The 27987-nt window shown below is 45.5% G+C and overlaps 1 protein-coding gene across 5 annotated transcripts in view; it reads left to right on the forward strand.

Annotated features, from left to right (window-relative positions):
• The first annotated feature begins 3279 nt into the window (after positions 1-3279).
• The window catches only part of uchl5 (ubiquitin carboxyl-terminal hydrolase L5), a 54227-nt gene continuing 29519 nt past the window's right edge, over positions 3280-27987 (forward strand). For 3 of the 5 annotated variants that reach the window (XM_038794888.1, XM_038794889.1, XM_038794890.1), the window contains exons 1-3: positions 3280-3468; positions 7291-7354; positions 19638-19743. In XM_038794888.1, coding sequence (XP_038650816.1) covers positions 3291-3468; positions 7291-7354; positions 19638-19743 — 348 coding nt within the window. In that variant the 5' untranslated portion in view covers positions 3280-3290. Of the gene's footprint in view, positions 3469-7290; positions 7355-7778; positions 7992-19637; positions 19744-27987 lie in introns of all 5 variants that reach the window. The other 2 variants (XM_038794891.1, XM_038794892.1) reach the window with 2 other exon arrangements.

Raw genomic sequence — 27987 nt, forward strand, 5'->3', positions numbered from 1 at the left:
TATCCATTCCCATGACCCCTCTCAGGCAGGGCATATCTATCCGTCCCCCCCTCACCCCCAAATCCAGGATTTTAAAAGAAATCAGCGTTTGTACTTTTCACATTCACAGCAGTTCCCCAAATACATCATGGTCCAACCTAGACTGTATTTTGCAGGTTCCGAATGGGTTTGGTCCATGGAGTAGGGTTTTCCTGGCTGCCTACATTTCACCGTAAGAACACCGTTACAACACCAGGTTAAAGTCCAACAGGTTTGGTTTGAATCACTAGTTTTCGGAGCGCAGCTCCTTCATCACTTGAATTTTAAGCATCTTAGTTTAATTTGACCTTTTACTTATATTAATGGTGACCATAAAATACCACTTGTACTGCTTTTTGTTTGGTGATAATTGCCCCTGACAACCATGACCATCTTTCTGTGTGTCAAGTATCCCCAGCCTCTGGTGGGCCTTCACACTACCTGTCATTTACATTTTTTCTAACATTGCCCTGTGCCATATTAAGCTAAATGCGGCCTTAATATTTTCACCTTTCTGTGACATTAACCTTTTGCTTTCACTGTTCTTTGGTAGATCTATCCAACCATGAGTTGACTTGTTTTTCTTTCCGAGAATTAGAAATACTTATTAATTTTCAACATTGCTGGGTAGATGACTGTCTTTTCTACACTGGCATAGCTAGGTTGGAGTGCTGGCTATGACAGATGCAGAGGTTTCGCACATGACCACTGGAATGTTGTCTAATTATAGCCTCCATTTTCTCCAATACAACAATCTGCTTCTTCATTTCATTTAGAATGAACAAAACTGGCTGGACTTTAACATCTACAATGGAGTGTGATTGTGAGCCTGCAAGAAGCAGAGAGAAGTGAGTTTGTGTCTACTATTGCTCATCCCAATCTCAAAATAAATCTTACCTCTAAATGCTCCAAGCTAGCCTCTCCTTTACATGGCCAGCTCTTAAAAGTGCAATCGGCTCTTTTCGACCCAATGCAGCTGTCTCCAATTCTGGATATGAATTCTGCAAGCTAGGCTCTGCTCTGACATCAGCTGCTCTTGGCTGGTTTATTTTCCCTGATGCCAACTCTACACTCAGGCTACACCAACCCCTTCTCAAGGCATCAATTTAGCTCAGCTTTGTTGGATTCTATCCTATATATTAAGATGTCTTGCTGCATTAACTAAAAGTTAAAGCAATTAGAGAATTCAGAGTCCAAAAAGGAAACTTAAAAATACTATTTTCATGCATAAAATCTATTTTAAAACCCCACTTTTATCCCTTAGTTACTCCTTTCTATCATGTGGTCTTAGAGCTTCTGCTTCTTCTCTCCCTTGTGGAAAGTGGCCAAATTTTCACATTTACCAACTTGGTTTATGTGTGATCTGCCAAGAACAACTGTTCTCTGCACTGCTGATGGAACCTTTTGTCTCCATCTTTGGATACTGTTCTGATGTGATGCTGACCCATCATTTCTGGTCCTACCTTCCTATGTTGGCTTATTTTACTAGTCTAGCCTCTGCTCTGATAGGTTAATTAGTTATTAAAAAAACAGTATTTATGACATTTGTTTTGTTCCATTTGTCAAAATTATCTTCAGTAACAATATAAAAATAGCAGACACGCCACATTTCCCCACTTGTGTAGGCCATCTTACTTAAGCTCTGGATTCTGTCTTGCAGTCCAGGGCATATCCCCCCAACAAGTAGCTTTTCTTTTTACAAAGCTTGTCTTTTAGTCCAAGGTGACTATTTTCCCAATCAAAAAATCCACCACTTTAACTTGACATAACTTTTGCTGGATTGAAATTGATAAGATTATCACAACAGCCATGGCTCTGAGCGATGACTAGAATGAAAAATCATTGTTTATTGTTTTCAGGAGGCTGGCCCAGAAGCCCCCATCAAATTCTAATCTATGGCTATCAGACCAAATATCATGTGAATTTAGCCCCTTGAGATCCACATTTAGTTCAATAGGAGCATTTTTTAAATGTACTGCACTAAGGTTCTCCCAGTAGTGGCAATGTCTGAATTCCTGAATGTAACAGAAAGAATAAATGCATATTGGGGTGGTTATGACAGACTATAAACTAGCAAGGAACAACATAACCACACCTTCATCAACAGAAAAGCTGCATTTTTCTTGGTCAAACTCAATATTTTTAGACGATCATCCCAAATTGTCCATGGAAGGCCATATTGCACAGTGTATCTAAACTTCTAAAAAGCTAATGATAAAATGTTGCTTGAGAGTCTTTAGAAAGTGAAGTCTCTGGGTATCAGAACAGAGACTCAAATAACATAACTATGTAGTTGGTCACAAAATTCAATGTCACCGATGGATCTCGCAGCATGTTCAAAGGTCCAGGACCTATAGTTGGAAATACCCCAGATATTTTTTACTATGCAACCACATGCGTTAACAATAATTATCTTTATTAGTGTCAAAAGTAAGCTTACATTAACACTTCAATGAAGTTACTGTGAAAGTCCCCATGCCATTACACTCCAGCACCTGTTCGGATACACTGAGGGAGAATTCAGAATGTCCTATTCACCCAACAAGCATGTCTTTCAGGACTTGTGGGAGGAAAGCGGAGCATCCGGAATTAACCCATGAAGTCACAGGAAGAAGATGCAGACTCCGCCCAGACAGAGACCCAAGCCGGGAATCAAATCTGGACCCCTGGCGTTGTTAAGCAACAGTGCTAACCACTGTGCTACTGTACTGCCCTAGCCAATGGCTGCTAAAAATAAGAATCGCGTTGACAAATTTGGAAACAAGCATTATGAAGAGATATTTTCGTTGCAGAGTCATTGCTCAAGAAATCCTCCATGTTATAATTATGATTGATTGACAAAATAAAATTCGTTTTTGATAAGACATTTACTTATTTGCACATTTTACATAAGAGCATGATTGATCAATTATCTCAAAACATAAACAAGCATGCAAACAACGTTGTTCGAAGTATTTTTGGCAATTCAATGTTGAATATATTTATCTCGACAGACCCTCTCTTCCCATCTCCAATATTTTAATAAGGAATTAATGATGATGCTCAAAGAGAATAAAAAACATTTTTTGCAATCACCCCCCCCCCCCCCCCCCCCCCCCTTATCTCCTGGGTGGCTCACGGCAATGTCCAGGAGATTACTCTTTAATTCGATCCTGGAGGGTTGATAATTATAGGATTGAATGGGATATTGTTCATCAGGTCTCCAGCACCCTTCACCTCACCTCCCACCCCGAAAACAGCTTCCTGCCGGTTGCCTGGGGAACAGCGCACGCATGCGCAGTCGTCCCGGACGAGACGCGGGGTCTGCCGGGAAGGGTGCGTGGACCTCCCGCACTCCACGCCAGTGCCAGTCGGAAGCGCACGTTACTGCAGAAATGGCGGGGAGCGCCGGGGAATGGTGCCTGATGGAAAGTGATCCCGGAGTTTTCACAGAGCTCATCAAGGGCTTCGGTACGGCCAAAAACTTTCCCCTATCTTCGTGTGCTTTTGCTGTGGCGGGCCAATGAGGTTGGAGCTGCTACAACCGCCGCCTTTGGCCTGCTTGCTGCAGTCCCTTAGCCTGGGACTGGATGCAGCTAGGCTGTGAGGAGCTTTGGTTGCTGGCTGTAGGTCCACTCATGCTAGTTGTTATTGCAACCTGTCAGAGGAAAATAAGTGTCCATCTTTTGAGTGTTCAATGTGGTGACAGAAGCAGCAGCATCCTGCTTTTATCTTTCCTCCTGGGTCATTTGCTTCTTTTGGTTGTCATTTATTTGGCCTTCTTTGCAGTTGCTAGCATTGGAGCACATCAGGGTAGGCCAAATATTTAATCTTTTTCTTGACAGTAAGCTTTGGAGATAGCAGACATTTTTTTCTGGGATGTACAGGGCTTTAATATTGTAATCTCACACTACGACTTCAAGGCCACAGTAAGACAAAGTTTGATAAGTTTTTGTGTTTTGTATATTTTGAATGAAAGTGCAAACAATTTTAAGTGTTACCCAGATGAATTGATTGATCAAAACTTTTAGTTGAAAAATAAATAAATAGCCAGTTGATTCATCATTATGCCAGCATTGTTAAACATGCTGTACTATATGTAATTACATGGTGTCTTAGTCTGGTGAAATGTTCTGGTACTTCACGCAATTAATCACTTTTTTAGTGCAGTGATTGGCATGTTGACAAATGATCTTTTAACTATGCAACAGAAAGTCAAGAATCCACGAGACGTGTTGAGAGCGAACAAGAAGGAAACCTATCAGACTGCCTATTTGGTCTTGCTCCTACCTGTCGCAGATGCATTTGCCTATGACAGTGTTGGTAGGAATAATCACTGCATCGTCCTTTTGGAGACAAAGTCCTGGCTTCACACAAAATACACCCTCCACCATGCTGTTTGGTGCTTGGCTCTATCACTATGCTATTTGGGATAGAATCAGGATTGATTAGGCAGTTCAAAACTGGGTAACCACGATGTGTTGTGTACAGCAGCAGCAGAATTGTAATCAATCACAATTTGTAACCTCATGGCCTACAAATTTCTCACTCAATCATTGCCATTAGTAGGGGACCAATCAATATGGCATCACCATCACTGACTCTCCCACCATCGACATCCTTAGCATGCCATTGACCAGACCAGCCATTCAAATACTGGGTGAATGCAAGAGCAGGTCATGCCGAGAAATCACACACATAATCCTGAATTGGAAGTCTTTCCATGCTCCTTCACTGTCACTGGGACAAAATACTTGAACTTCCTCCCTAACTGCACTATGGGTGTACCTATGCCACATGGCCAGCAGCGTTTCAAGAAGTCAGTTCAAAGCTATCTTTCAAAAGCAATTAGGAACGGAAAGTAAATTCTGGCTTTTTCTTCAATATAGTACTAACATGCCATGAACTAATTCATAAAAAGGAATGCCATAATGGAACAATTTGTTTTTCAATTTTCACATCTATTTAACAATGGTTATCTATTTAACAATGTTTATATGTTGCTTGGGGTGTCGTTTATCTGAGTTGGCTACATGGCTAGCACGTGGTTTGGATTAACAGCAACAACATATGTTCAATTGGGACCTGCTTCCTCATTCTGATCTGAAGAGTGGAAGGCAATGGCAAAACACTAATGACAGAAACATAGAATGGAATACTTGGTGAAGTATGCAGTATTTCGGCTGTAGGTATGATAAAATGCAAGTTATATAATGACCTTCACAAGTGCCAAATATGAAAAGTGTTTCGCAGTTCCATGTAAACTTGAAAAGTAGCATTAGAAAGGCATTGTGTCTGTGGGTGAGTGAAACACTATGGCAGGAAATTGTCTTTAAATTGGTAGTTAGAAAGTCAGTGGGATGATGTAATATTTTTTTGATGACCTCATTGCTTCATTATATAAAGATAAGCAAGTGGAGGAACTATTATTGTGAAAAAGGGCCAAATGAAGGCAAGTGCATCTGTGTACAAGTATGAAGTCAAGTTGACCAACCTAGTAGCTGGTTGAGAGCGACATTGGTGAATACCAATTACCATGTATTATGAATTAATATTCGGTACAAACTTTGGGTCCGCACAAGATAGTCACTCAAGTTCAGTATCACCTGACTCAAGGAGCCCCATTTGATCACCTGTTTTTATTTTCTCCCCAATACTCGTATGATATAACTAGGAGGACAAATACCTTTTTCTTTTTTTTTGAAGTGAACGTCTTTTTTTAAATGTCATGTTTGGTTGTCCTGCTTTATGGTCCCAGGTTGGATTCCTGGCTTGGGTCATTGCCTGTGCAGAGTCTGCACATTCTCCCTGTGTCTTCGTGGTTTTCTTCAGGTGCTCCGGTTTCCTCCCACAGGTCCTGAAAGACGCGCTGTTAAGTGAATTGGACATTCTGAACTCTCCCTCGGTGTACCTGAACAAACGCCGAAATGTGGTGACTAAGGGCTTTTCACAATAACTTCATTGCAGGTTAAGTAAGCCTACTTATGGCAATAAAGATTATTATTATTCCAAAAGGCAGCCTGATAAACATTAGTGAGGAGTAGATAGAAAGTAAAGGCAGTGAATTTCACAAGATTAACACTTCTAGTAACAGAATTACAAAACCTATTACACTGGCTCGGTTACCAGATAGGTAAATACAACATTTCTTACTTTCATGTGCTCTCTTTTTCTTGTATTGTCTCTTGCGTCTGCATTCTATTAGGTAGGGAAATGGGCAAAACAGTGACCTTTTCATCTAGATAAATGCAATATCATGCAAGTAAGCAGGACCAACCCAGAATATACTGGTATGGTGGCACAGTGGTCAGTACTCACAATGCCAGGGAACTGGGTTCAATTCTGACCTTGGGTGGTTGTCTGTGTCGGGTTTGCACTTTCTCCCCATGTCTGGCTTTCCTCCGGGTGCTCTGATTTCCTCCCGCAGTCCAAAGATGTGCAGGTTAGGTGGATTGGCCACGTTAAATTGCCCTCTAGTGTCCAAAAGGTTAGATAGGGTTATAGGAATAGGATGAGGGCACAGGCCTAGGTAGGGTGCTCTTTCCAAGGGCTGGTGCGGACTCGATGGGCTGAAGGGCCTACTTCTGCACTGTAGGGCTTCTATTTACAGGAAATGGTGCTGAATATGGTTCAGGGAGGAAAGGGCACAGGTGTTATTGAAGGCAAGTGATTGAAAGTTCAAAGCAGAAAAATGAAGTAGCTCATTCCTTGAACCTTCTGTCTGGGGAATCATCTGCCTCAACACCTCCTTCCAGGACTACCCTTTGCACCAAAATCGAACTTTAATATGCACATATCTAACAACTGAGCATGAACAGCTCTCTGTGGTAAAAATTCAAAAGATTTGCAACCTTTTGAGTGAAGACGTTTATCCTTATCTTAGTTCTAAAGGACCAACCACTTATTCTGAGGCCATCACCACATGTTTTTGATTTCCCAATCGCGGAAGAATCTTCTCGGCATCGACCGTGCCAAGGCCTTCAGGATTTGTAACATGTTTAATTAGTTCATCTCTCATTCTTCTGAACTCCAGTCAATATAGGCCTCGTCTGCTCATTCTCTCCTCATGGGTCCATCCCCTCATTCCATGAATCTGTCTGGTAAAGCTTGCAGTAAGGGCAAGTATGTTCAGGCATCATGAATGTGGAACAGTCTTGATGGACTAGTCCGTCTCTTCCTGCCTATCATTTTCACATGGAACATGAAGCAAATAGTATGGCATGCATAAAATAAACCTCAGCGTATTCTGAAAGTGTACTACCATTTAACCTCAAAACTTTTTTTTTCTTCCAGGGTGTAAAGGTGTTCAGGTGGAAGAAATATGGAGCCTAGAACCAGAACACTTTGATAAATTAAAGTAAGTAACCAGTTCTGAGTAAAATGCTGCCTGTAAAACTGCAGTATTAAGTTGAAAAACTTGGTAGTGCTTCAGTTCTGGTTTTATCTTCACACACAAAAAAGAAATCAACACATTGGGTTAAGAGACGGTCAGTATTATTAGTATTCATGGTAAACAGTGAGGATGATAGCAGCAGACGCCATGAAGACATGGACAGATAGGAAATCGGCAGACACATGGCAGATGCAGATTAACACCGAGAAGAATGAAGCGTGTGCTTTGGTAGGAAGATTGAGGAGAGACAATAAATATTAAATGGTACAATCCTAACGGGGTGCAGGAACAGAGTGGCCTGGTGGTGTATTTGTACAAATCTTTGTGAAGGTGGCAGAACAAGGTAAGAAGACTGATTTAAAGAAATGGGATTCTTTACTTTATTCAGAGAAATAGACTACAGAAGCATGGAAGCTATGCTAAACCTTTCTGGAGTACTGGTTCATTGGAGCTGGAGCATTGTGCCAATTTCACCACACATCTCGGGAAGGATGGGAAGCCTTGAAAAGGATGGAGAGGAGATTGAACTAGAATGGACGAGGGATTTCATTTGCATGGAGAAATAGAATCTTATTCTCCTTTGAACACAAAAGGTTAAAGGGTGAGTTCATAGAGATCTTCAAACGCATGAAGATTTTTGATAGATTAAATGGAGCAAATGTTCCCAGTGACAAAAAGACCAGTAAGCAGAAGACACAAGTTTAAGGTAATTGGCAAAAAAAGAGCTGAATTTTATGATCTGAAATGCACTGTTTGACAGACTGGTGGAAGCAGATTCAATATTTTTTAAAAAGATAATTGGATAAAGATGGAAGTGGAAAAATGTGTGGGACTGTGGGGAAGGGTTAGGAGAATGGGACTAATTGGATAACCCTTTCAACGGCACAGTGATATGACATTGTGTCATTGTATGACATTACCAGCTACAGGAATTAAATCGTTGGTGTATTTGTCAGAATTGATTTCCTGACGTCAGTAATTTAACATTTAACTTTTATCCAACTCCTACTCTTGATAGCATAAATAGTTTTGGTGAAAATTCATTTTTGATTAGATGAATGCAGGATTGTGAACCTGAATAATTTAATGGTAATGAATTATCAGTGTCATGAATAAAGTAAGCTTGACTATTTCCTTCAGCCTCACCTGTTCCTAATATGAGCTTTGACATTCATCAAATTTGTATAAATGCCTTTTCTGTTCTTTTTAACATTTGGTGGTAGGTGACCAATGTCTGGGAAAACAGTGTTCCTACTTGGAGGGTTTTGCTGTTTTTTGAATGTTTGTTACAGAGTTTCTGGTGGATTCCATCTATGAGAATAGTTAATGTTGTTATGACCAAGCCTGTGGCTGCCCTTTCATTTGTTGTACCAAATTTGACCTCTTCAATTTTAATTTTGCAACTCATAAAACCCCTTAACGAGGGAGAGTTGATTGCATAGCTGGAATTGTTACAGTTCTTGATGTGTGTTCTGGCACAGACTATGTTTGAGGGACAGTAGTAACCAATTTAGATTGTAGGTGCGGGGATGAGGCTCTGTTTCCAAAGTCTGGGTGGAGCAGGATAGTGCTAACAGCAGAATCAGTGCAGTGCTTCATCAGTCTCGGAAAAAGTGAGGGAAGGGCAGTGAGGCCAGCAAAGCAGACAAGGTCAGTATTAATATGTGTGGCTAAAATTATGCGGCTTTGGGAGTACATAAATCCTCAAGTGCCGTCAGTTGGCAAACTAGTGGAGGCGAGAACAAGAGGCATGAAAATTGAATAGATATGCAACAAAATCTACCCCCAAAAAGTCAATGTGATTGACAATAGAAACATAGCATAAATTTGCTATAGTGGGAAAGATCTAAACTGTTATGTAATTAATCAAGGTTCAAGAGTTCGACGAGCCGAACAGGAGGTGCTACACTACATCTGGTGGCAGTGTTGTGGGGTGAGACCCACGCAGACACGGTGAGAATGTGCAAACTCCAGACAGTGACCCGGGGCAGAGCAGATAGGGGTATGATGAAGCACATGGGAGGATTGGTAGGCTAATCTGCATTTATTTCAATGCAAGCAGCCTGATGGGTAAGACTGATGAATTCCGAGTATTGATCAACACATGGAATTATAACATTATTGGAATCACAGAAACTTGGTTGAAAGAAGGGCAGGATTGGCAGCTGAAGGCCCCAGGGATAGAAGTTTCAGGTGTGATAGAAGGGGAGCTAAAAGAGGAGGTGGAATTGCCTTATTAATCAGAGAGAACATCATGACAGTGCTTGGGGACAATATCTTAGCAGGTTCCTCAAATGAATCCATATGGGTAGAACTTAGAAACAAAAGGAGGGCGATCACATTGCTGTGGTGTACTATAGGCCCTCAAACAGCCAGGGAGAGATAGAAGGGCAGATATGTAGGCAAGTCTCTGAGAATTGTAAGAAAAATTGTGTAATGGTAGGGTATTTCAAATTCCCCAACAGTAACTGGGATAGTCGAGGTGTGAAAGGCTTGGAGGGCGTGGAATTCTTAACATGCATCCAGGAGAGCTTTTTATGCCAGTAAGTAGAAGGTCTGAAAAGGGTGCTGGATCTAGTTTTAGGAAATTAAGCTGGGCAAGTGAATGATGTTTCAGTCAGGGAGCATTTTGGAAACAGTGACCATAACTCAGTAGACTTTAAATTAGTTATGGAAGGGGACAAAGATAGATGGGAAATTAAGATTCTTAATTGAGGGAGGACTACTTTTGATAAAATAAGCCGGGATCTGTCCAAAATTATTTTTTATAATTTCTTTTTTAAAATTTTATTTTCCAATTAAGGAACAATTTAATGTGGCGAATCCACTTCCCTGCACATCTTTGTTTTTTGGGGGTGAGACCCCCGCAGACACGGGGAAAATGTGCTAACTCCACACGGACAGTGACCCAGGTCTGGGATTGAACCCGGGTCCTCAGCAACGTGAGGCAGCAGTGCTAACCACCATGCCACCCTGGACCTGTCCAAAATTAACTGGGAGCAGCTACTTGTCAGAAAATCTACATCAAAGCAGTGGGATTCATTCAAAAAGTAAATAGAGAGAGTACAAGGCCAACATGTTCCCATGATAGTGAAGGGTGAGAGCAATTATCTTGAGAACCCTGGATGTCAAGGGATATTCCAAGTTGGATATGGAAAAACGGGGGGGGGGGGGGGCTTATGGCAGATACACAGGGCTCAAAACAGCAGAAGTGCAAGAGGAATGTAGAAAGTGCAAGGGTTACTTGAGAAATAAATTCGGAGAGAAAAGAGGGGGCATTAAAAAGCACTGATGGGTAAAATAAGGGAATATCCATAGGTGTTCTATCCCACATATTATGGGCAGGAAGTTGACCAGGGAGAGAGTAGGGCCCACTAGGGACCAACGTGGCAATATATGCGTGGAACCGGAAGATCTAAGTGAGATTTTAAATGAGTACTTTGCATCTGTCTTCACGAAGGGGAATGATGATGGAGGTATAGAAATCAGGGAGGTGCATCGTGATTTACATGAAGGACTTAACATTGAGAGGGCGAAGGTATTAGCAGTTTTAACTGGCCTAAAAGTGGATAAATCCCGAGGCCAGATGAGATGCATCCCAGGTTGCTGTGGGAACTAAGGGAGGAGATTGCAGTGGCTCTGACAAAAAATTTCAAATCTTCTCTGCCACAGGAAAGGTAACTGAGAACAGCTTATGTGGTGCCATTATTCAAGAAGGGAAATAGGGACGAACCAGGATAGCCAGTGAGTCTGGCTTCAGTGATAGGGAATCTACTGGAAAAACTTCTGAGGAACAGAAGTAATCTCCACTTGGAGAGGCAATAATTAATCAAGGACAGTCAGCATGGTTTTGTCAAAGGGAGATCCTGTCTTACAAATTTAAGTAAATTAAAAAAAAATTATATTGATTTTTGTTTGTATTTATAACAGGACAAAAAAGGTAAGAACACGCAGGGAACATATGCATAAACCTGAGGCACATTAACAGTGACCTCCCGAGTGGTTGGCTGTAACAGCCGTATTAACAACTGTATGCATGTTGGCCCATGGTATTAAAACATACCAGCTGCTCAGAAACAGGTTCTGGAAGAGACTGATGAATTGCTTCCATGTATTCTTCCCATCCTCTGATGGCAAATTTTATTTTCTCCAATTTGAGAAATTCTGACAGACAGTCCATGGCCCTGGGTGATGCTGCTGATCTGCAACTGAGCTGGAGTCTCTGGTGGGTAATCGGCGAGGCAAAGGCTTGGGCATCTACTCTTCTCCCTGTAAAGAGCTCTGGCTGCTCTGACACCTGGAACACTGCCACGAGCGGTCGTGGCTCCACCCTCAGGCCCACAACCCTGGACATGGCTTCTAAAAAGGCGGTCAAATACCCAACAGGTTTGGGGCCGGACCAGGACATGAGTGTGGATGGCGTTGAGCCTCCCAGGCACTGTTCGCATTTGTCCTGTACCTCATAAAAGATCCCTCGAGTCTGGCGGTACTCCACGGCCCTGACCATGGAGCTACTGACGGAGAGGAAAAAATACAAGTGGAATTTGACCTGCTTTCCACTGGAAAAGCTGGTTCACTGCTTTTCCGGGTGGAAAGCAGGTCAAATTCCAACTGTATTTTTTCCCTCTCTGCCAGTAGGTCCACGGTTGGGGCTGTGAAGCACCACCAGTCCACTTCCAATAAGGAGGGAGTCAGCCAGCCAATACCTAGCCACCCTTTCCTTCCTGTCCTTGAGAGCTCTGTATGCTATTATTTGCTGTCTTTTCAGAATATGGAGAGACCTCCCCATTCTGGTTGCAGGTTACGTATCCGTCGATAGCTTATGATATTTTCTCACAGAACGCCTTGTCGACGAGGAGGGCTGTGTCTGGCCTCTGTGGGGGCTGCTGGTTCTGGCCTGCCTACATCCCCAAGTCTGTGTAGTGCGGCGCATGGTCCCAGATTACTAATGCAGATTATTCCACCTCTACCATCCCAAGAAGCACCGATTTACCAACTACAGAGAAGTCCATGCGAGAGTATATTAATCTTTATTATAATAATCTTTATTATTGTCACAAGTAGGCTTACATTAACACTGCAATGAAGTTACTGTGAAAATCCCCGAGTCGCCACACTCTGGTGTCTGTTCGGGTACACTGAGGGAGAATTCAGAATATCCAATTTTTTCCCCCTGATCTGGGGCTAGATCTGTCTCTCGTTGGGTCACGAAGTTGGAGTATGCCCCCATGATGAGCTTGTGGGAGTCAAGGTCGGGGATCTCTGACTTGTTTTGTTTTATTACGGAGGTTGGCATTGTTTCAGTTGGGGCCGTGTATATTTACAAGCATCACCGGTGTTCCCTCCGGGATGCCACTACCTATCACGTACTATCCCCTGGGTCCGTCACTGTGTCTGTCACTATAAAAGCTGTCCTCTTACTAAACAATATGGCCACCTCCCCTCATCCTTGTGCTGAAACGTGCCTGGCCAGTCTGCCCTACCCAGCTTCTCCTTACCCTTAGTCAATCCTCCTCCCTCAGGTATGTCTCTTGGAGGAAGACTATGTCAGTCCTCAGACTTTTAGATTGCCGAAGACTTGGGGTCTTTTCACCGGACCGTTAAATCCCTCACATTCCAGGTGACTAATTTGATGGGGAGTTTCTATCATCCTCCTCCTCCCACCGCCTCCTGTGGGGTCAGCCATGGTTAGCTCGTGAACATGCCCTTGCACACCGGGGTTTCCCCCTTGTTCATGGGCCATCCAAGATAGCCACCATTGTCTTCCTCTTTCCAACCATCTGCATGTGCGACCTGTTGTAACCAAGAATTCTACCCCCTCTCTAATTCCTTGTTCCCCCCCAACCACTCCCTTCTCTCATTTTTGATTAACTTTGCCCCCCCCCCCCCCCCCCCCCCCCCCCCCCCCGTCAGATTGTGTCGGTTTTAAGGGAACAAAAAGAAAGTCAAAGTTAAAAGTTCCTGATTGGGGTGGCGCAGTGGTTGGCACTGCTGCCTACGCCACTGAGGACCCGGGTTCGATCCCACCCCTCGGTCACTGTCCATGTGGAGTTTGCCCATTCTCCCCGTGTCTGCGTGGGTTTCTTCCCCCACAACCCAAAGTTGTGCAGGATTGATTTGCCATGCTAAATTGCTCCTAAATTGGAAAAAAATTATTGTGTACACTAAATTTTAAAACAAAGCTCCTTATTGTCCCTTATTGTTCCCTTCAGAACCCGTTCTTTTGGATGAACATGTTTGCTTCCTCAAGAGTATTAAAGTAATGGTCTGTACTGTTGAACGTGACCCACAGTCTCTCTTGACAACATTCCAAACTGCACCTTACTTTTAAATATAGCAGCTTTGGCCCCGTTAAATGCTGCTCGCTGCTTGGCCATGTCAGCTCCAATGTTTTAATAGATGGGGATTGTTTGTCATTCCCACCTACACGACCACGTGCTTCTCGCCCTGTTGAGCACCCACTCTTTATCTTGAAACTGGTACAGTTTTGTGACTTATCGCCCATGGCGGCTCTCCTGGCTTGGACCTTTGATGGAATGACCTGTGGGCCTGGTCTACCTTTGAAGGTTTGGCAAAGTCCTCCACTCTGACCTGTTTCCCCAGCATCCTCGCAACTTATTCTTTTGGGTTCCTGCCCTCTGGTAACCCGACAATTCTCACTTCTGCCAGCAGGACCTAGTCTCCTAATCGTTGACTTTCTTCTTGTGTGCTTTCTGGGTTGTACCAACCTTGCTGCCTCAAGCGAGACAATCTACTCGCCCTGGTCGGTGGATTGAATTTTTTGAGGAGGTGATTAGGTGTATAGATGAGGGTAATGTGGTTGATATAATCTTCATGGACTTTTGACTTGACAAGGTCCCACGTGAGAGGCTGATGAAGAAGGTAAGAGCCCATGGGATCCAGGTCAATTTTGCAAAGTGAATACAAAACAAACTTAATGGTGTGAGGCAGAGGGTAATTGTTGAAGGTTGTTTTGGTGACCGGGAACCTGTTTCCAGTGGTGTTCGGTGCTGGGCCCCTTTTAGTTTGTAATGTACATTCATGATCTGGATGTGAATGTAGGTGATATGATAAGTAAGTTTGCAGATGACACAAAAATTGATGACATAAATAATGAGGAGTGAGGCCTTAGATTACGGAACAATATAAACGGGCTGGTTAGATGGGCAGAAGCCTGGCAAATAAAATTTAACCATGAAAAATATGAGGTAATGCATTTTGAGTATGAACAAGGCAAGGGAATATACAATGAATGGTCGGACCCTAGGAAGTGCTGAGGATCAAAAGGACCTTGGTGTGCATGTCCACACATCTCTGAAGACAGGGCAGGTTGATAAGGTGGTAAAGAAGGCCCATGGAATTCTTGTCTTTATTAACCGAGGCAGTGAATATAAGAGCAAGGAGTTATGTTGGAGCTGTATAAAACACTGGTTAGGCCCAAGCTGGAGCGCTCTGTGCAGTTCTGGTCACCCACACTATAAAAAGGAAGTGATTGCACTGAAGAGGGTGCAGAGGAGATTCACCAGGATGTTGCCAGGGCTGGATCGTTTCAGCTACCAAGAGAGAGACTGGATAGGCTGGCGTTTTTTTTCCTAGAGCAGAGAAGGCTTTGGGAGATATGATTGAGGTGTATAAAATTATAACGACATTGATGGGGTGGACAGGAAGGTACTTTTTCCCCTTAGTGGAGGGATCAATAACCAGGGGGCATAGAACATAGAACATAGAACAGTACAGCACAGAACAGGCCCTTCAGCCCTCAATGTTGTGCCGAGCCATGATCACCCTACTCAAACCCACGTATCCACCCTATACCCGTAACCCAACAACCCCCCCTTAACCTTACTTTTATTAGGACACTACGGGCAATTTAGCATGGCCAATCCACCTAACCCGCACATCTTTGGACTGTGGGAGGAAACCGGAGCACCCGGAGGAAACCCACGCACACAGGGGGAGGACGTGCAGACTCCACACAGACAGTGACCCAGCCGGGAATCGAACCTGGGACCCTGGAGCTGTGAAGCATTTATGCTAACCACCATGCTACCCTGCTGCCCCCTATAGATGTAAGCTAATAGGAAGGAGATGTGAGGAAAAACTTTTTCACCCAAAGGGTGGTTACAATCTGAAACTCACTGACTGAAAAGGTGGTGGAGACAGAAACCCTCAACATTTACAAAGTATTTCGATCAGCACTTGAAATGCCATTGCATACATGGTTACGGACCAATTGCTGGAAAATAGGATTAGAATAGTTAGGTGTTTGATGGATCGGCAGGGACACGATTTGTTCTTGTTCTCTCCCTCTCTTTCATCCCCCCACCCCCATCCCCTCGGCTACTGGGTCACTATCTGGTGAGCACCTCATAACTACTGATGCACATCAGGAGGAGGCAGGAAATTTCAAGAGATCGGGCAGCTGGAGGTCTGCTGGATCCCAGGGCACAGTTGGCCCCCAGCCAGATGCCGAGTCTCTGGAAAAGATTCTCCCTGAGATGATGGAGAAACAACGGCCGAGCCAGGAAATTCATGAGCAGGTATCAGCGACATTCCAGCAACTGCAAGGCTGATTGGAGGAGTCCAAAAACCTTTGGGTGCAGGAGATAGTTCTGGGAGTGGGGAAAGAGGGTGGAAAATGGTTCTGTGTGCTGGAAGGAAGGGTGGGGAAAAAATGTTCTTGCAGGGTTTGGGGATGGCCGGAGGGTGGAGAAAGGGAATATTTGAAGGTTTTTATGGAGGGGGGATGGTTGTTGAGGCACCAAGCCTCCGAATGGGCGAATCTGGAGGCTATGAGGGCGTCGGTGGTCCTCCCGGCATGTTGGACCTTTGCTGCTGCCTGTCTGCCTTCTCAAAGGAAGCTGCATGTTCCTCCTCCTCCAGAGTGTCGCCCTGCTGCTGTGCCAGGTTGTGGAGGACACAGCAGACCGTAGCAATGTGTGAGACCCTCTGAGGGCTGTACTGCAGAGCACCACCAGTGCGGTCAAGGCAGTAGAATTGTATATTTGGTAATCCTGTGCACCACTCGGTGACAGTCCAGGTGGCAGCGTGGGCCTCATTATAATGGGACTTTGTCTCAGTCTGAGGCCTCCACACTGCCATCATCAACCATGACCACAGCCGGTAACCCATGTACCCCCACGAGCCAACCCATCAGCCTGGGTGGTCCTTGAAGACCTCGAGGATCTTCAAGTGTCCCAGGGTGTAGCTATCATGCACACCCCCTTGGTAGCGTCCACACAAGTGCATGATGTTGAGGCGGTGGTCGCACATTATTTGGACATCCAGGGAGTGGAACCTCTTCCGGTTGATGAAGGGCACGTCCTGATGCCATGGTACTCTCATGGTGACATGCCCCTTGGTCCTGAGGCATCCCGGCGATGATGGCAATCCTGCAGCCTGGTCATCTTGGTCAGCCTGGTCCAGGTCAAAGTGAATCATAGAATTTGCAGTGCAGAAGGAGGCTATCTGGCCCATCAAGTCTGCACCGGCCACCGGAAAGAGCACCCCACTTAAGGCCATGCCTCCACCCTATCTCCGTAACCCAGGGACCCCACCCAACCCTTTTGGACACTTATGGGCAATTTATCATGGCCAATCCACCTAACCAGCACATCTTTGGACTGTGGGAGGAAACTGGAGCACCCGGAGGAAACCCACGCAGACACGGGAAGAACATGCAGGCTCCGCACTGACCGTGACCCAGCAGGGAATCAAACCTGGGACTCTGGAGCTGTGAAACAACTGTACTAACCACTGTGCTACCATACTTCCAATGTAGTGGAATGCACGGGCATGCAGCGCATCCATGACCATCCGGGTGCATTTCTGGTCTGATGATTGTGAAATGCCGCACTAGTCCCCGCTCGAGCCCTGGAATGACCCGGTGGTGAAAAAAATCAGGTTTGCCGTGACTTTCAAGGCCAGTGGGAGCGGGTGTTCTCCATATGGTGCCAGGTCTGGGAGGACGTGGCACAAGTGCAGCACTGTCTCCCTGGTGAGGCAAAGTCTTTGGCAGCATATGGTGTCCAACACCTCATTGTAGACACAAGTCCTGTACACCCGAGGTTGCCTTCTCCACTGTCTGCTGGCCCACTCCTTGGCCTGATGGGCGGCCGGGTCTTGAGCCTGACCGGTGGCACCCTGTTGTGGGCTCCGGCTTGGGTTCGCCTTGCCACAGCCAGTGACATCTGTCGGTTGCCACAGCATTAATAAGGATGATTGCCAGTTCGACTGGCTCTATTCCAAATTCATCATCAACTCTGGGAGAAATGGGAGAAGGAAACGGTCAGTAAGGTTATCCATTATGGAACCCTCAATCCCTCCCAACACCCTTTGTCCTCATGATCCTGGAGGCTGATAGCCCTACTCTGTTTCTGGTGGCATGCACCAGCTCAGTTAGCTGCTGGCCATAACCCAACACAATGCTGAAGGATATATGATGATGGCCAATTGGTTGGATGAGTATTGCCCATAGGAATGTGAGAGGGTACATAGGTAGACATGGGCCAGACCAAAATGCACTCTGGATACACAGGCTTGCACGTCTCTCGCTCTTATTGCAGTCATGACATTTTATGCAAAGCACCTGGAAAGTCAGTGCGTGACCTTTAACTTAAAACTCAAAAGGGGAATCAAATATTGCCCCCCCCCCCCTCCTCCACCATTAGCATGACTGTCTCGCCATGACTTGCAGCCAGCCCCTTTGTCTGGCAACTTTCCATCTTTAGACTCCCTCCCATACAAATCAGGAGCCCTGATTCCCCAGGCCATTGGCAACAACATGTGAATGATTGTGCTCAGATCTTTGGTGCCCATGCAGAGAATAGCAGTGGCTGTGAGAAGGTCCTCATTGAGGAACCCTTGCACTATAATTTCTGACTGCACCCACCTGCTTGAATGGTGGAAAGTAGCTCCCAGGAAAGGCAAGCAATGGGAAATGGGAAAATCTTCTAAAACTTAGGATTTTAGACATAAGAGGTGCACATTGTAGGAAGCACATCAGATTTCCGCCACCAGGAAGCGGCACGCCGCTGAGAAACACGCAGCTGGGGAACTGGAGAATCCCACCCGTTATATGCTCAAATTCCTGGGCTTGACTTTATTCCATTCCCAGAGCTTACATTTATCATTCCTGAAAGAAGAGGCTCAGCCAGCAGAGGGCTATAAGCTCTCCGAATTCACCAATGTTCTTGATCACACACAGTAATTTAAACTTATAAAATGCAGCATAGGGTTGTCACCTTAAATTGGATACTACAGTGATGCAGGAAGTCATGATGTACTCTAACTGGCTTGTGCTGTCTTTATTGTCAATTGTTAAAAATAGATCTTAAATAAACATTTCAAGACATCCAATTTGTCAACCCTGTTCAGTGATGGGGGAGAAATCTGAAAGGTCACAGATAGTATTTAAAGACCGGAGTACCCATTTTCGGAACAGTTGAATATTTTGAAAGTAGCTGACAAAAATGTGTTTTGTGTATAAAACAATAGAAAGATCCAATCTTTTGAACTAAGTCTACAATAACCTTATGACAAAAATAACTTCTACAAATGCCTGTGTATGAGAATTGGTATGTGATGCCAAATGGTGCTTAAAAATGAAGTGTTACAACAGTATAGGACTTAAATAGGAAGCATATTGGGCAAAATCTTCCGGCTGTTCATGCCGGCGGTGCACCCTCGCCGCAGGTTTTGCGGCAACATCTGGTGGATTCAATGGGAAATCTCGCTGACCGTGTTGGGACCAGAAGATCCCGCCACTAGCCAGTGGTGGGCTGAGAAACTTGCCATGGGGAGCCAGAAAATCTCGCCCACTGTTTGTCTTGATTCAAACTTTATGATGATGGGACAGAAATGCATTCAGATTCTCAAAGTTGTAATGAAGAGGGAAGTAGTACTTTATCAATTTACCGGTAAAGAGTTACAGAAATTAAAATGATATGCCTTGCTGCTCAGTCCTGGTACTCGCTTCAATTCTTCAAACATGCTTCTACTAGTAAAAGGAGCTTGCATTTTTCAGATATTGCAAAGTCCTCAAACAATTTCATTGTCCTCAAACAATAGTTTGTTCAATCTAGTAGGCAACCCACAAGTAACCATTGTGTATGATCGTAGTGTTCATAACAATGTTGTAACAGAGGTAGATAGGTGCATATTTTCAAGTAGTGTATGTAATGTGGTTCATGTAATGAAGATCTACAAAACTAACTATGATAGCTTCAGTAGTCCTCTTTCTTTCTAGACCAGTTCATGGCCTAATATTCCTATTCAAGTGGCAGCCAGGAGAAGAACCAGCAGGGTCCATTGTCCAAGATTCAAGACTTGAGAAGATCTTCTTTGCGAAACAGGTAAGCCTGGAAAACAGATATTAATAAGTATGAAACAAAAGATAATTAGAATTTAGGTGGAAAATGCTATAAATTCATTCCTAAAACAGGAAGTTAGAATTATTTTGCAATGGCATTTTCAATTACTGGGAATAAAGGAGCTTCACGAGGGACAAAAGTATTTGAGGAAAACTTGTACAGACTGAAAGGAAAATTAATTTGCACAATAAAGCGTGTGGCTGGATTGAATTCATTGCTCCTGCAGATACCAGTGATGAGTGGGCTTAGCTTTGTAAAAATAATCTGAATGAACATGAGCCCAGCTCATGTCCTCTCAACAGCAAGGACAACTTTCATTTTGCCTTTAATGTAATGCAATATCTTTTAATCCTTTTATAGGAGGGTTATCAAGCAATATTTAGCATTGAGTCACTTGGTACTAGGGTGAATGATAAAAAGCTTGGTCACCTTAAAGGAGAAATGAGAGGTGGAGGGAATTCCAGAACTTAGGGCCTAAGTGGCTGAGGCAAATATGAATCTGGATGCTTACGAGGCCAGAATTGGAGGAATGGAGATATTTTGTACGGTTGGTGAAGGCTACAGAAGTGGGAGGTTGGGACAAGGATGTGATGGGATTTGAAAACAAGGATGAGCATTTTAAAATCAAAGTCATACTTAGTTGGGAGCCAGTGGTAGGTCAGCGAGCATGGAACTGGGAATAAATAGCATTGAATACTGACATCTTAATGGAAAATGGCATTGATGGTTTTCTGCCATTTTCCCTGATGATTGGATAATATCCATGGCAATAAGCTTTTATCCCTATAGTGTTCTGGCCATCAGTGAAAGCGAGAGCTAGAAATGCTGATTGCCCATATGGAAAGTGTTGGTTCTTCACTATGCTTTAGCTGCATGATTAATCTCACTTTCGTTTAATGGCCATCTGTCCACTATTTGCCCAAAAACATACCGATTGAAGTACTTGTCTGGGCTCTTTGTGTAGGCTCCGAAAAGTCTGTTGTTTTCTGGGCTATATGTGTGCACTCTGCAACAGCTGAAGATACTCGCATGTTCACATAGAGATAGGAATAAGCCAAAAATAGAATGTATGCAATCTCTGAGGGTCCTCTTGTCCTGCTTCATTTCATAGTCCTGAATGAAGGCTTATTCTTAAATTGGCAGCTCATGAAATCCTTACTGCAAAATTCAGAAACTCCCATGAATGAAGCTGAGGTTTTAATTTTCATTGTATGTCTCCTGTACTATAATTGGAGGGAGAAAAAAAATCATATAAGATGTTTGGCAACTTTCCAGCTGTTCCTGGTGATGCTGGAGCTCCAAATCTATGCCCTTGATTTTGAAGTGTCCATAGTGCGCAACTAAAAAGTAGCTTGGTGCTAAGTGTGAAGGTGCTGAAGTGGTGTAGTTGTGTCCACGTGAGTATTTGACAGAAAATTTTGTTATTCCCAAGCCTATGTGAACAGGTGAGTACCGTCAGATGTTACTGAGTGCATACGTGCAGGCAGGATATTGTAGACTTCCTGCCTCCTTTGAGAATAGAGATTGGCAAAGCTGATGTCTGCATAAAAAGTGGATGGTTGATCTTTATGGCTTTCACTGATTTCCATGTGTTTCTGGTGGTATAATAAATCAAATAAGTACACTTCTAGTAATAATCGCTTATTGCCACAAGTAGGCTTCAATGAAGTTACTCTGAAAAGCCCCTAGTCACCACATCCCGGTGCCTGTTCAGGGAGGCCGGTACGGGAATTGAACCTGCGCTGCTGGCATTGTTCTGCATTGCAAGCCAACTCAACCAGTCCCTTTTATTGAATTGTGAGATTTTTGCCAGTGTTTGAGGATCATATTCTGAGGATCAATAGCTGAGCCTTGTTTTCTGTTTTATGGTTCGATTCTGGCCTTGGGTCACTGTCTGTGCGGAGTCTGCACGTTCTCACAGTGTCTGCGTGGGTTTCCTCCAGGTGCTCCGGTTTCCTCCCACAGTCCAAAGATGTGCAGGTTGGATGGATTGGCCATGACAAATTGTCCTTGGTGTCCCAAAAAGTTAAGGTGGGGTGACTGGGTTACATGGATGGGATAGGCTTAAGTGGGGTGCACTTTCCAAGGGCTGGTGCAGACTCGATGGGCCAAAGGGCCTACTTCTGCACTGTAAATTCTATGATTCTAGACATGTACTTGCCAGCAAAAATCTTTTTAAGATTGTGAAATAGTTTGGTTTGCGTATATGTGTAGGAAAATGATTCCACCTGTGGACAAAACCAGAATTAGGCCCTGCAAATATAAGATGGTCTCTAATAAATCTGATGTGGAGAAGACTTCCGGTGGCGGCCATGGAGGAGTAGGGCACGCATTCGGCAGCCCCCGTCTGGAACGGACTCTCGCACCTTTTTTCAGGAGTTTTCACGGGCGTTTTTTTCTTTTAATTTAGAGTACCCAATTATTTTTTCCAATTAAGGGGCAATTTAGCATGGCCAATCCACCTATCCTGCACATCTTTTGGGTTGTGGGGGTGAAACCCACGCAAACACGGGGAGAACGTGCAACTCCACACGGACAGTGACCCAGGGCCTGGATTCGAACCCGGGTCCTCAGCGCCTTAGGCAGCAATGCTAATCACTGCGCCACCATGCTGCCCTCTTCACGGACGTTTTGGGGCAGATTGGTGAAGCAAACACTGGCAAAAGGATTCCCTCTGTGTGGATAGCTGGACCAGGAGTGGCCGGGTGAAGCGTTTAAGTCCCAACAGACAGGAGCGGGTGCCGAGGCACGGTATGGCGGCCGGTATAGACTAGGGTGCATGGGCGCAGTGGTCACAGGAGCAACAGGAGTTCCTTAAGGGCTGCTTTGCTGATCTTACAAAGGACATGCTGGCCCCGACTAAGGCGACACAAGGGAAAGCAATTAAGGAGATGGGGGGGGGGGGGGGGGGGGGGGGGGGGGGGGGGGGGGGGGGGGGGGGGGGGGGGGGGGGGGGGGGGGGGAAGCTATCCGACCATGATGACGAGTTGGTCGTATTGGCCCTGAAGGTGAAGGTGCAGGATGACCTCCACAAGAGGTGGCAGGAGAGGCTCTAGGACCTAGAAAACAGGTCCAGGAGACAACTTGAGAATTGTGGGCCTCTCCAAAGGTGTGGAGGGGTCAGATGCGGGAGCATTTGTGTCCAAGATGCTGGAGACGCTGATAGGGACGGGGGTATTCCCTCGAACCCTGGACCTGGACGGGGCGCACAGAGCCCTCACCAAGGAAGCCCAAGGCGAATGAACCGCCGAGGGCCATGGTGGTGAGATTTCATCGCTTCTCGGACAAAGAACTTGTCTGGCAGTGGGCAAAAAAAGAACGGAGCAGCAGGTGGGAGAACAGCGTGATACGCATCTACCAGGACCTGGGTGCGGAGCTGGCCAAGAGGCGTGCTGGATTCAACCGGGTGAAGGCAACCCTCTTCAGCAAGGGGGTGCAATTTGGGATGCTACACCTAGCGAGGCTATGGGTCACGTACAAGGAACGGCATCACTATTTTGAGACGCTGGATGAGGCGTCATTCGTCAAACAAGAAAAGCTGGACTCTAATTAAAGGACAGTTGAGCTTTGGTGGAATGCGGCGGTGGGGCTGGGTAACACGGTACCATTTCTAATATAAGATTGTATACAATGTTGGGTGCATGTAAGGGCTATGGTGGTGACTGGAGGGTGCAGTGTTTTTGGCAAAGTTGAGATACGGAGGGGGTAGGGGGCCCTGTACTTCGTGCGATTTTTCAGGAAGCTGGAGCCTTGGTTCAACAAGTGTCTCCTCACGGGTCAATGTCTTCTGTTTATTTTTTGTTTCATATTACTATTTACTCACTGGGACGGGAGAGGTAGTTTAATTGGTTTATTCTTGTGGGGAGAGGGGTCCAGACAATGAAATTAAATGAAAATTGCTTATTGTCACGAGTAGGCTTCAATGAAGTTACTGTGAAAAGCCCCTAGTTGCCACATTCCGGCACCTGTCCGGGGAGGCTGGTACGGGACGGTCTGATCGGCGCCAGGGGTGGGAGCTGCTGTGGTCAGCATGGGTCAGTTGACTCTTAAGGAGCGTGGGGGGGGGGGGGGGGGGGGAGCAAGTGCTCAGCCAGTGCTTGGCGGGGTTTTTGGGTCGTGGGGCTGTTGGGTGCGGGGGGAATGGCAGGGATGCTGCATTGCCGACAGAGGAGGTATCAATTTCAGGGTACCAGTTGAGGGTCGGGGGCGGTGGCTCCCTGTGGGGGCGCTCAGGGAAGCGAAGGGTTGGGCTCGAGGTTGGCCAGAAAAGGGCGATGGCGAGTCGGTGGAGCAGGGGGTTATCCCCCCGTCCAGGCTGATCACGTGGAATGTGAGGGGTTTGAACGGGCCGGTCAAAAGAGCGTGCGTGTTCACGCATCTAAAGGGGTTAAAGGCAGAAGTAGCAATGCCAAGGGGCAGGAGGAGAGACTGAAAGAGCTGCCGCTCAGGGTGGTAGAGAAAAGTTTTCGTTACCTGGGTATACAGCTGGCCAGGAAATGGGATGCCCTGCACAGGCACAACCTTACCCGGTTGGAGCAAATGGAAGGTGGGACATGCTCCCACTGTCACTGGCAGGGAGGGTGCAGACCGTGAAAATGACTGTCATCCCCAGATTTTTGTTTGTCTTTCAGTGTCTCCCCATCTTCATCCCTAAGGCCTTTTTTTAAGTGGGTGAGTAGGTTCATTACAGGCTTTGTGTAAGCGAGTAAGACCCTGCGAGTAAGGAGATCGCTGTTGGAGCGCAGTCGGGCTGCTGAACTTTCGCAACTATTACTGGGCGGCCAGTATCGCTATGATTAGGAAGTGGGCGATTGGGGTGGTGGTGGTGGGAGCAGCTGGAGGCGGCGCATGTAAAGGTACTCATCTGGGAGCTTTGATAACGGCTCCTTTGCCGTTCATGCCAACCCGTTAGTCCACAAGTCCGATGGTGGTGGCGACACTGCGGATCTGGTGAAAGAGGGGGAGGGGTGGCATTGTTAGTCAAGGACAGTATTACGGTGGCAGAATGGACGTTTGATGAGGACTCGTCTACTGAGGTAGTATGGGCTGAGGCTAGAAACTGGAAAGGAGAGGTCACCCTGTTGGATTTTTCTACAGGCCTCCGAAAAGGTCCAGCTGTGTAGAGGAAAGGATTGCAAAGATGATTCTGGATAGGAGCAAAAGTAACTGGGTAGTTGTTATGGGGGGACTTTAACTTTCCAAATATTGACTGGAAACGCTATAGATCGAGTACTTTAGATGGGTCCGTTTTTGTCCAATGTGTGCAGGAGGGTTTCCTGACACAGTATGTAGATAGGCCAACAAGAGGTGAGGCCACATTGGATTTGGTACTGGGTAATGAACCAGGACAGGTGCTAGATTTGGAGGTAGGTGAGCACTTTGGTGATAGTGATCACAATTCAGTTACGTTTACTTTAGTGATGGAAAGGGATAGGTATATACCGCAGGGCAAGAGTTATAGCTGGGGGAAAGGCAATTATGATGCAGTGAGGTAAGACTTGGGATGCATAGGATGGGGAAGGAAACTGCAGGGGATGGGCACAATTGAAATGTGGAGCTCGTTCAAGGAACAGCTACTGCGTGTCCTTGATAAGTATGTACCTGTCAGGCAGGGAGGAAGTGGTCAAGCGAGGGAACCGTGGTTTACTAAAGTAGTTGAATCACTTGTCAAGAGGAAGAAGGAGACTTATGTAAAAAATGAGATGTGATGGTTCAATTAGGGCGCTCGAGAGACAAGTTTGCTAGAAAGGACCTAAAGAGAGAGCTAAGAAGAGCCAGGAGGGGACATGAGAAGTCTTTGGCAGGTAGGATCAAGGATAACCCTAAAGCTTTCTATAGGTATGTCAGGAATAAAAGAATGACTAGGATAAGAGTAGTGCCAGTCAAGGACAGTAGTGGGAAGTTGTGCGTGGAGTCCGAGGAGATAGGAGAGGTGCTAAATGAATATTTTTCATCAGTATTCACGTAGGAAAAAGACAATGTTGTTGAGGAGAATACTGAGATACAGGCTACTAGACTAGTAGGGCTTGAGGTTCATAAGGAGGAGGTGTTAGCAATTCTGGAAAGTGTGAAAATAGATAGGCCGGATGGGATTTATCCTAAGATTCTCTGGGAAGCTAGGGAGGAGATTGCTGAGCCTTTGGCTTTGATCTTTTATGTCGTCATTGTCTACAGGAATAGTGCCAGAAGACCGGAGAATAGCAAACATGTTCCCTTGTTCAAGAAGGGGAGTAGAGACAACCCCGGTAACTATAGACCAGTGAGCCTTACTTCTGTTGTGGGCAAAGTCTTGGAAAGGTTTATAAGAGATAGGATTTATAATCATCTAGAAAGGAATAATTTGATTCCAAAACCAACACTGTTTTGTGATGGGTAGGTCACGCCTCACAAACCTTATTGAGTTCTTTGAGAAGGTGACCAAACAGGTGGACGAGGGTAAAGCAGTTGATGTGGTGTATATGGATTTCAGTAAAGCGTTTGATAAGGTTCCCCACGGTAGGCTATTGCAGAAAATACGGAGGCATGGGATTCAGGGTGATTTAGCAGTTTGGATCAGAGATTGGCTAGCTGGAAGAAGACAAAGGGTGGTGGTTGATGAGAAATGTTCAGACTGGAGTCCAGTTACTAGTGGTGCCCCGTAAGGATCTGTTTTGGGGCACTGCTGTTTCTCATTTTTATAAATGACCTGGAGGAGGGCGTAGAAGGATGGGTGAGTAAATTTGCAGATGACACTAAAGTCGGTGGAGTTGTGGACAGTGCGGAAGGATGTTGCAGATTACAGAGGGACATAGATAAGCTGCAGAGCTGGGCTGAGAGGTGGCAAATGGAGTTTAATGCAGAAAAGTGTGAGGTGATTCATTTTGGAAGGATTAACAGAAATACAGAGTACTGGGCTAATGGTAAGATTCTTGGTAGTGTGGATGAGCAGAGAGATCTCGGTGTCCATATACATAGATCCCTGAAAGTTGCCACCCAGGTTGATAGGGTTGTTAAGAAGGCGTACAGTGTGTTAGCTTTTATTGGCAGAGGGATTGAGTTTCGGAGCCATGAGGTCATGCTGCAGCTGTACAAAACTCTGGTGCGGCCGTATTTGGAGTATTGCGTGCAGTTCTGGTCGCTGCATTATAGGAAGGATGTGGAAGCATTGGAAAGGGTGCAGAGGAGATTTACCAGGATGTTGCCTGGTATGGAGGGAAGATCTTATGAGGAAAGGGTGAGGGACTTAAGGCTGTTTTCGTTAGAGAGAAGGTTAAGAGGTGACTTAATTGAGACATACAAGATGATCAGAGGATTAGATAGGGTGGACTGTGAGAGCCTTTTTCCTCGGATGGCGATGGCTAGCACGAGGGGGCATAGCTTTAAATTGAGGGGAGATAGATATAGGACAGATATCAGAGGGTTCTTTACTCCGAGAGTAGCAAGGACGTGGAATGCCCTGCCTGCAACAGTAGTGGACTCGCCAACATTAAGGGCATTTAAATGGTCATTGGATAAACATATGGATGATAACGGAATAGTCTAGATGGGCTTTAGAGTGGTTTCACAGGTTGGCGCAACATCGAGGGACGAAGGGCCTGTACTGCGCTGTAATGTTCTATGTTCAGTGGAGGAGGTACAAGAAAGTGGAGGGAGCATCGGTCTGGACCCCGATGTGTAACAACCACAGGTTTGTCCCGGGTAGGATGGATGGTGGGTTCCAGAGCTGGCAGAGGGCAGGCATCAGAAGAATGGGAGATCTGTTCATAGACGGAAGCTTTTGCAGGTTGAAGGCGCGAGAGGACAAATTTAATCTGCCGCCAGGAAACGCCTTTAAATATCTGCAAGTACGAGCCTTCCTGAAAAAACAGGTAGTGGCCTTTCCGACGCTGCAGCCACTGAGGATACAGGACAGGGTGGTCTCCGGCAACTGGGTGGGGGAGGAGAAGGTGTCGGATATCTACCAGGAACTACAGGAGGTGGAGGAAACCCCAGTGGAGGAGCACTAGGGCAAGTGGGAGGAGGAGCTAGGTGAGGAGTTGGAAGCGGGTCTGTGGGCAGAGGTCCTGGGCAGGGTTAATTCCTCCTCATCATGTGCCAGGCTCAGTCTAATTCAATTTAAGGCGGTCCACCGGGCACACATGATGGCAGCGAGAATGAGCAAGTTTTTTGGGGTAGAAGACAGTTGTATGAGGTGCAAGGGCAGCGCTGCAAACCATGTCTACATGTTTTGGGCATGCCTGGAGCTTA

This window comes from Scyliorhinus canicula, chromosome 4 (assembly GCF_902713615.1).
Source record: "Scyliorhinus canicula chromosome 4, sScyCan1.1, whole genome shotgun sequence".
Classification (NCBI taxonomy): domain Eukaryota; kingdom Metazoa; phylum Chordata; class Chondrichthyes; order Carcharhiniformes; family Scyliorhinidae; genus Scyliorhinus; species Scyliorhinus canicula.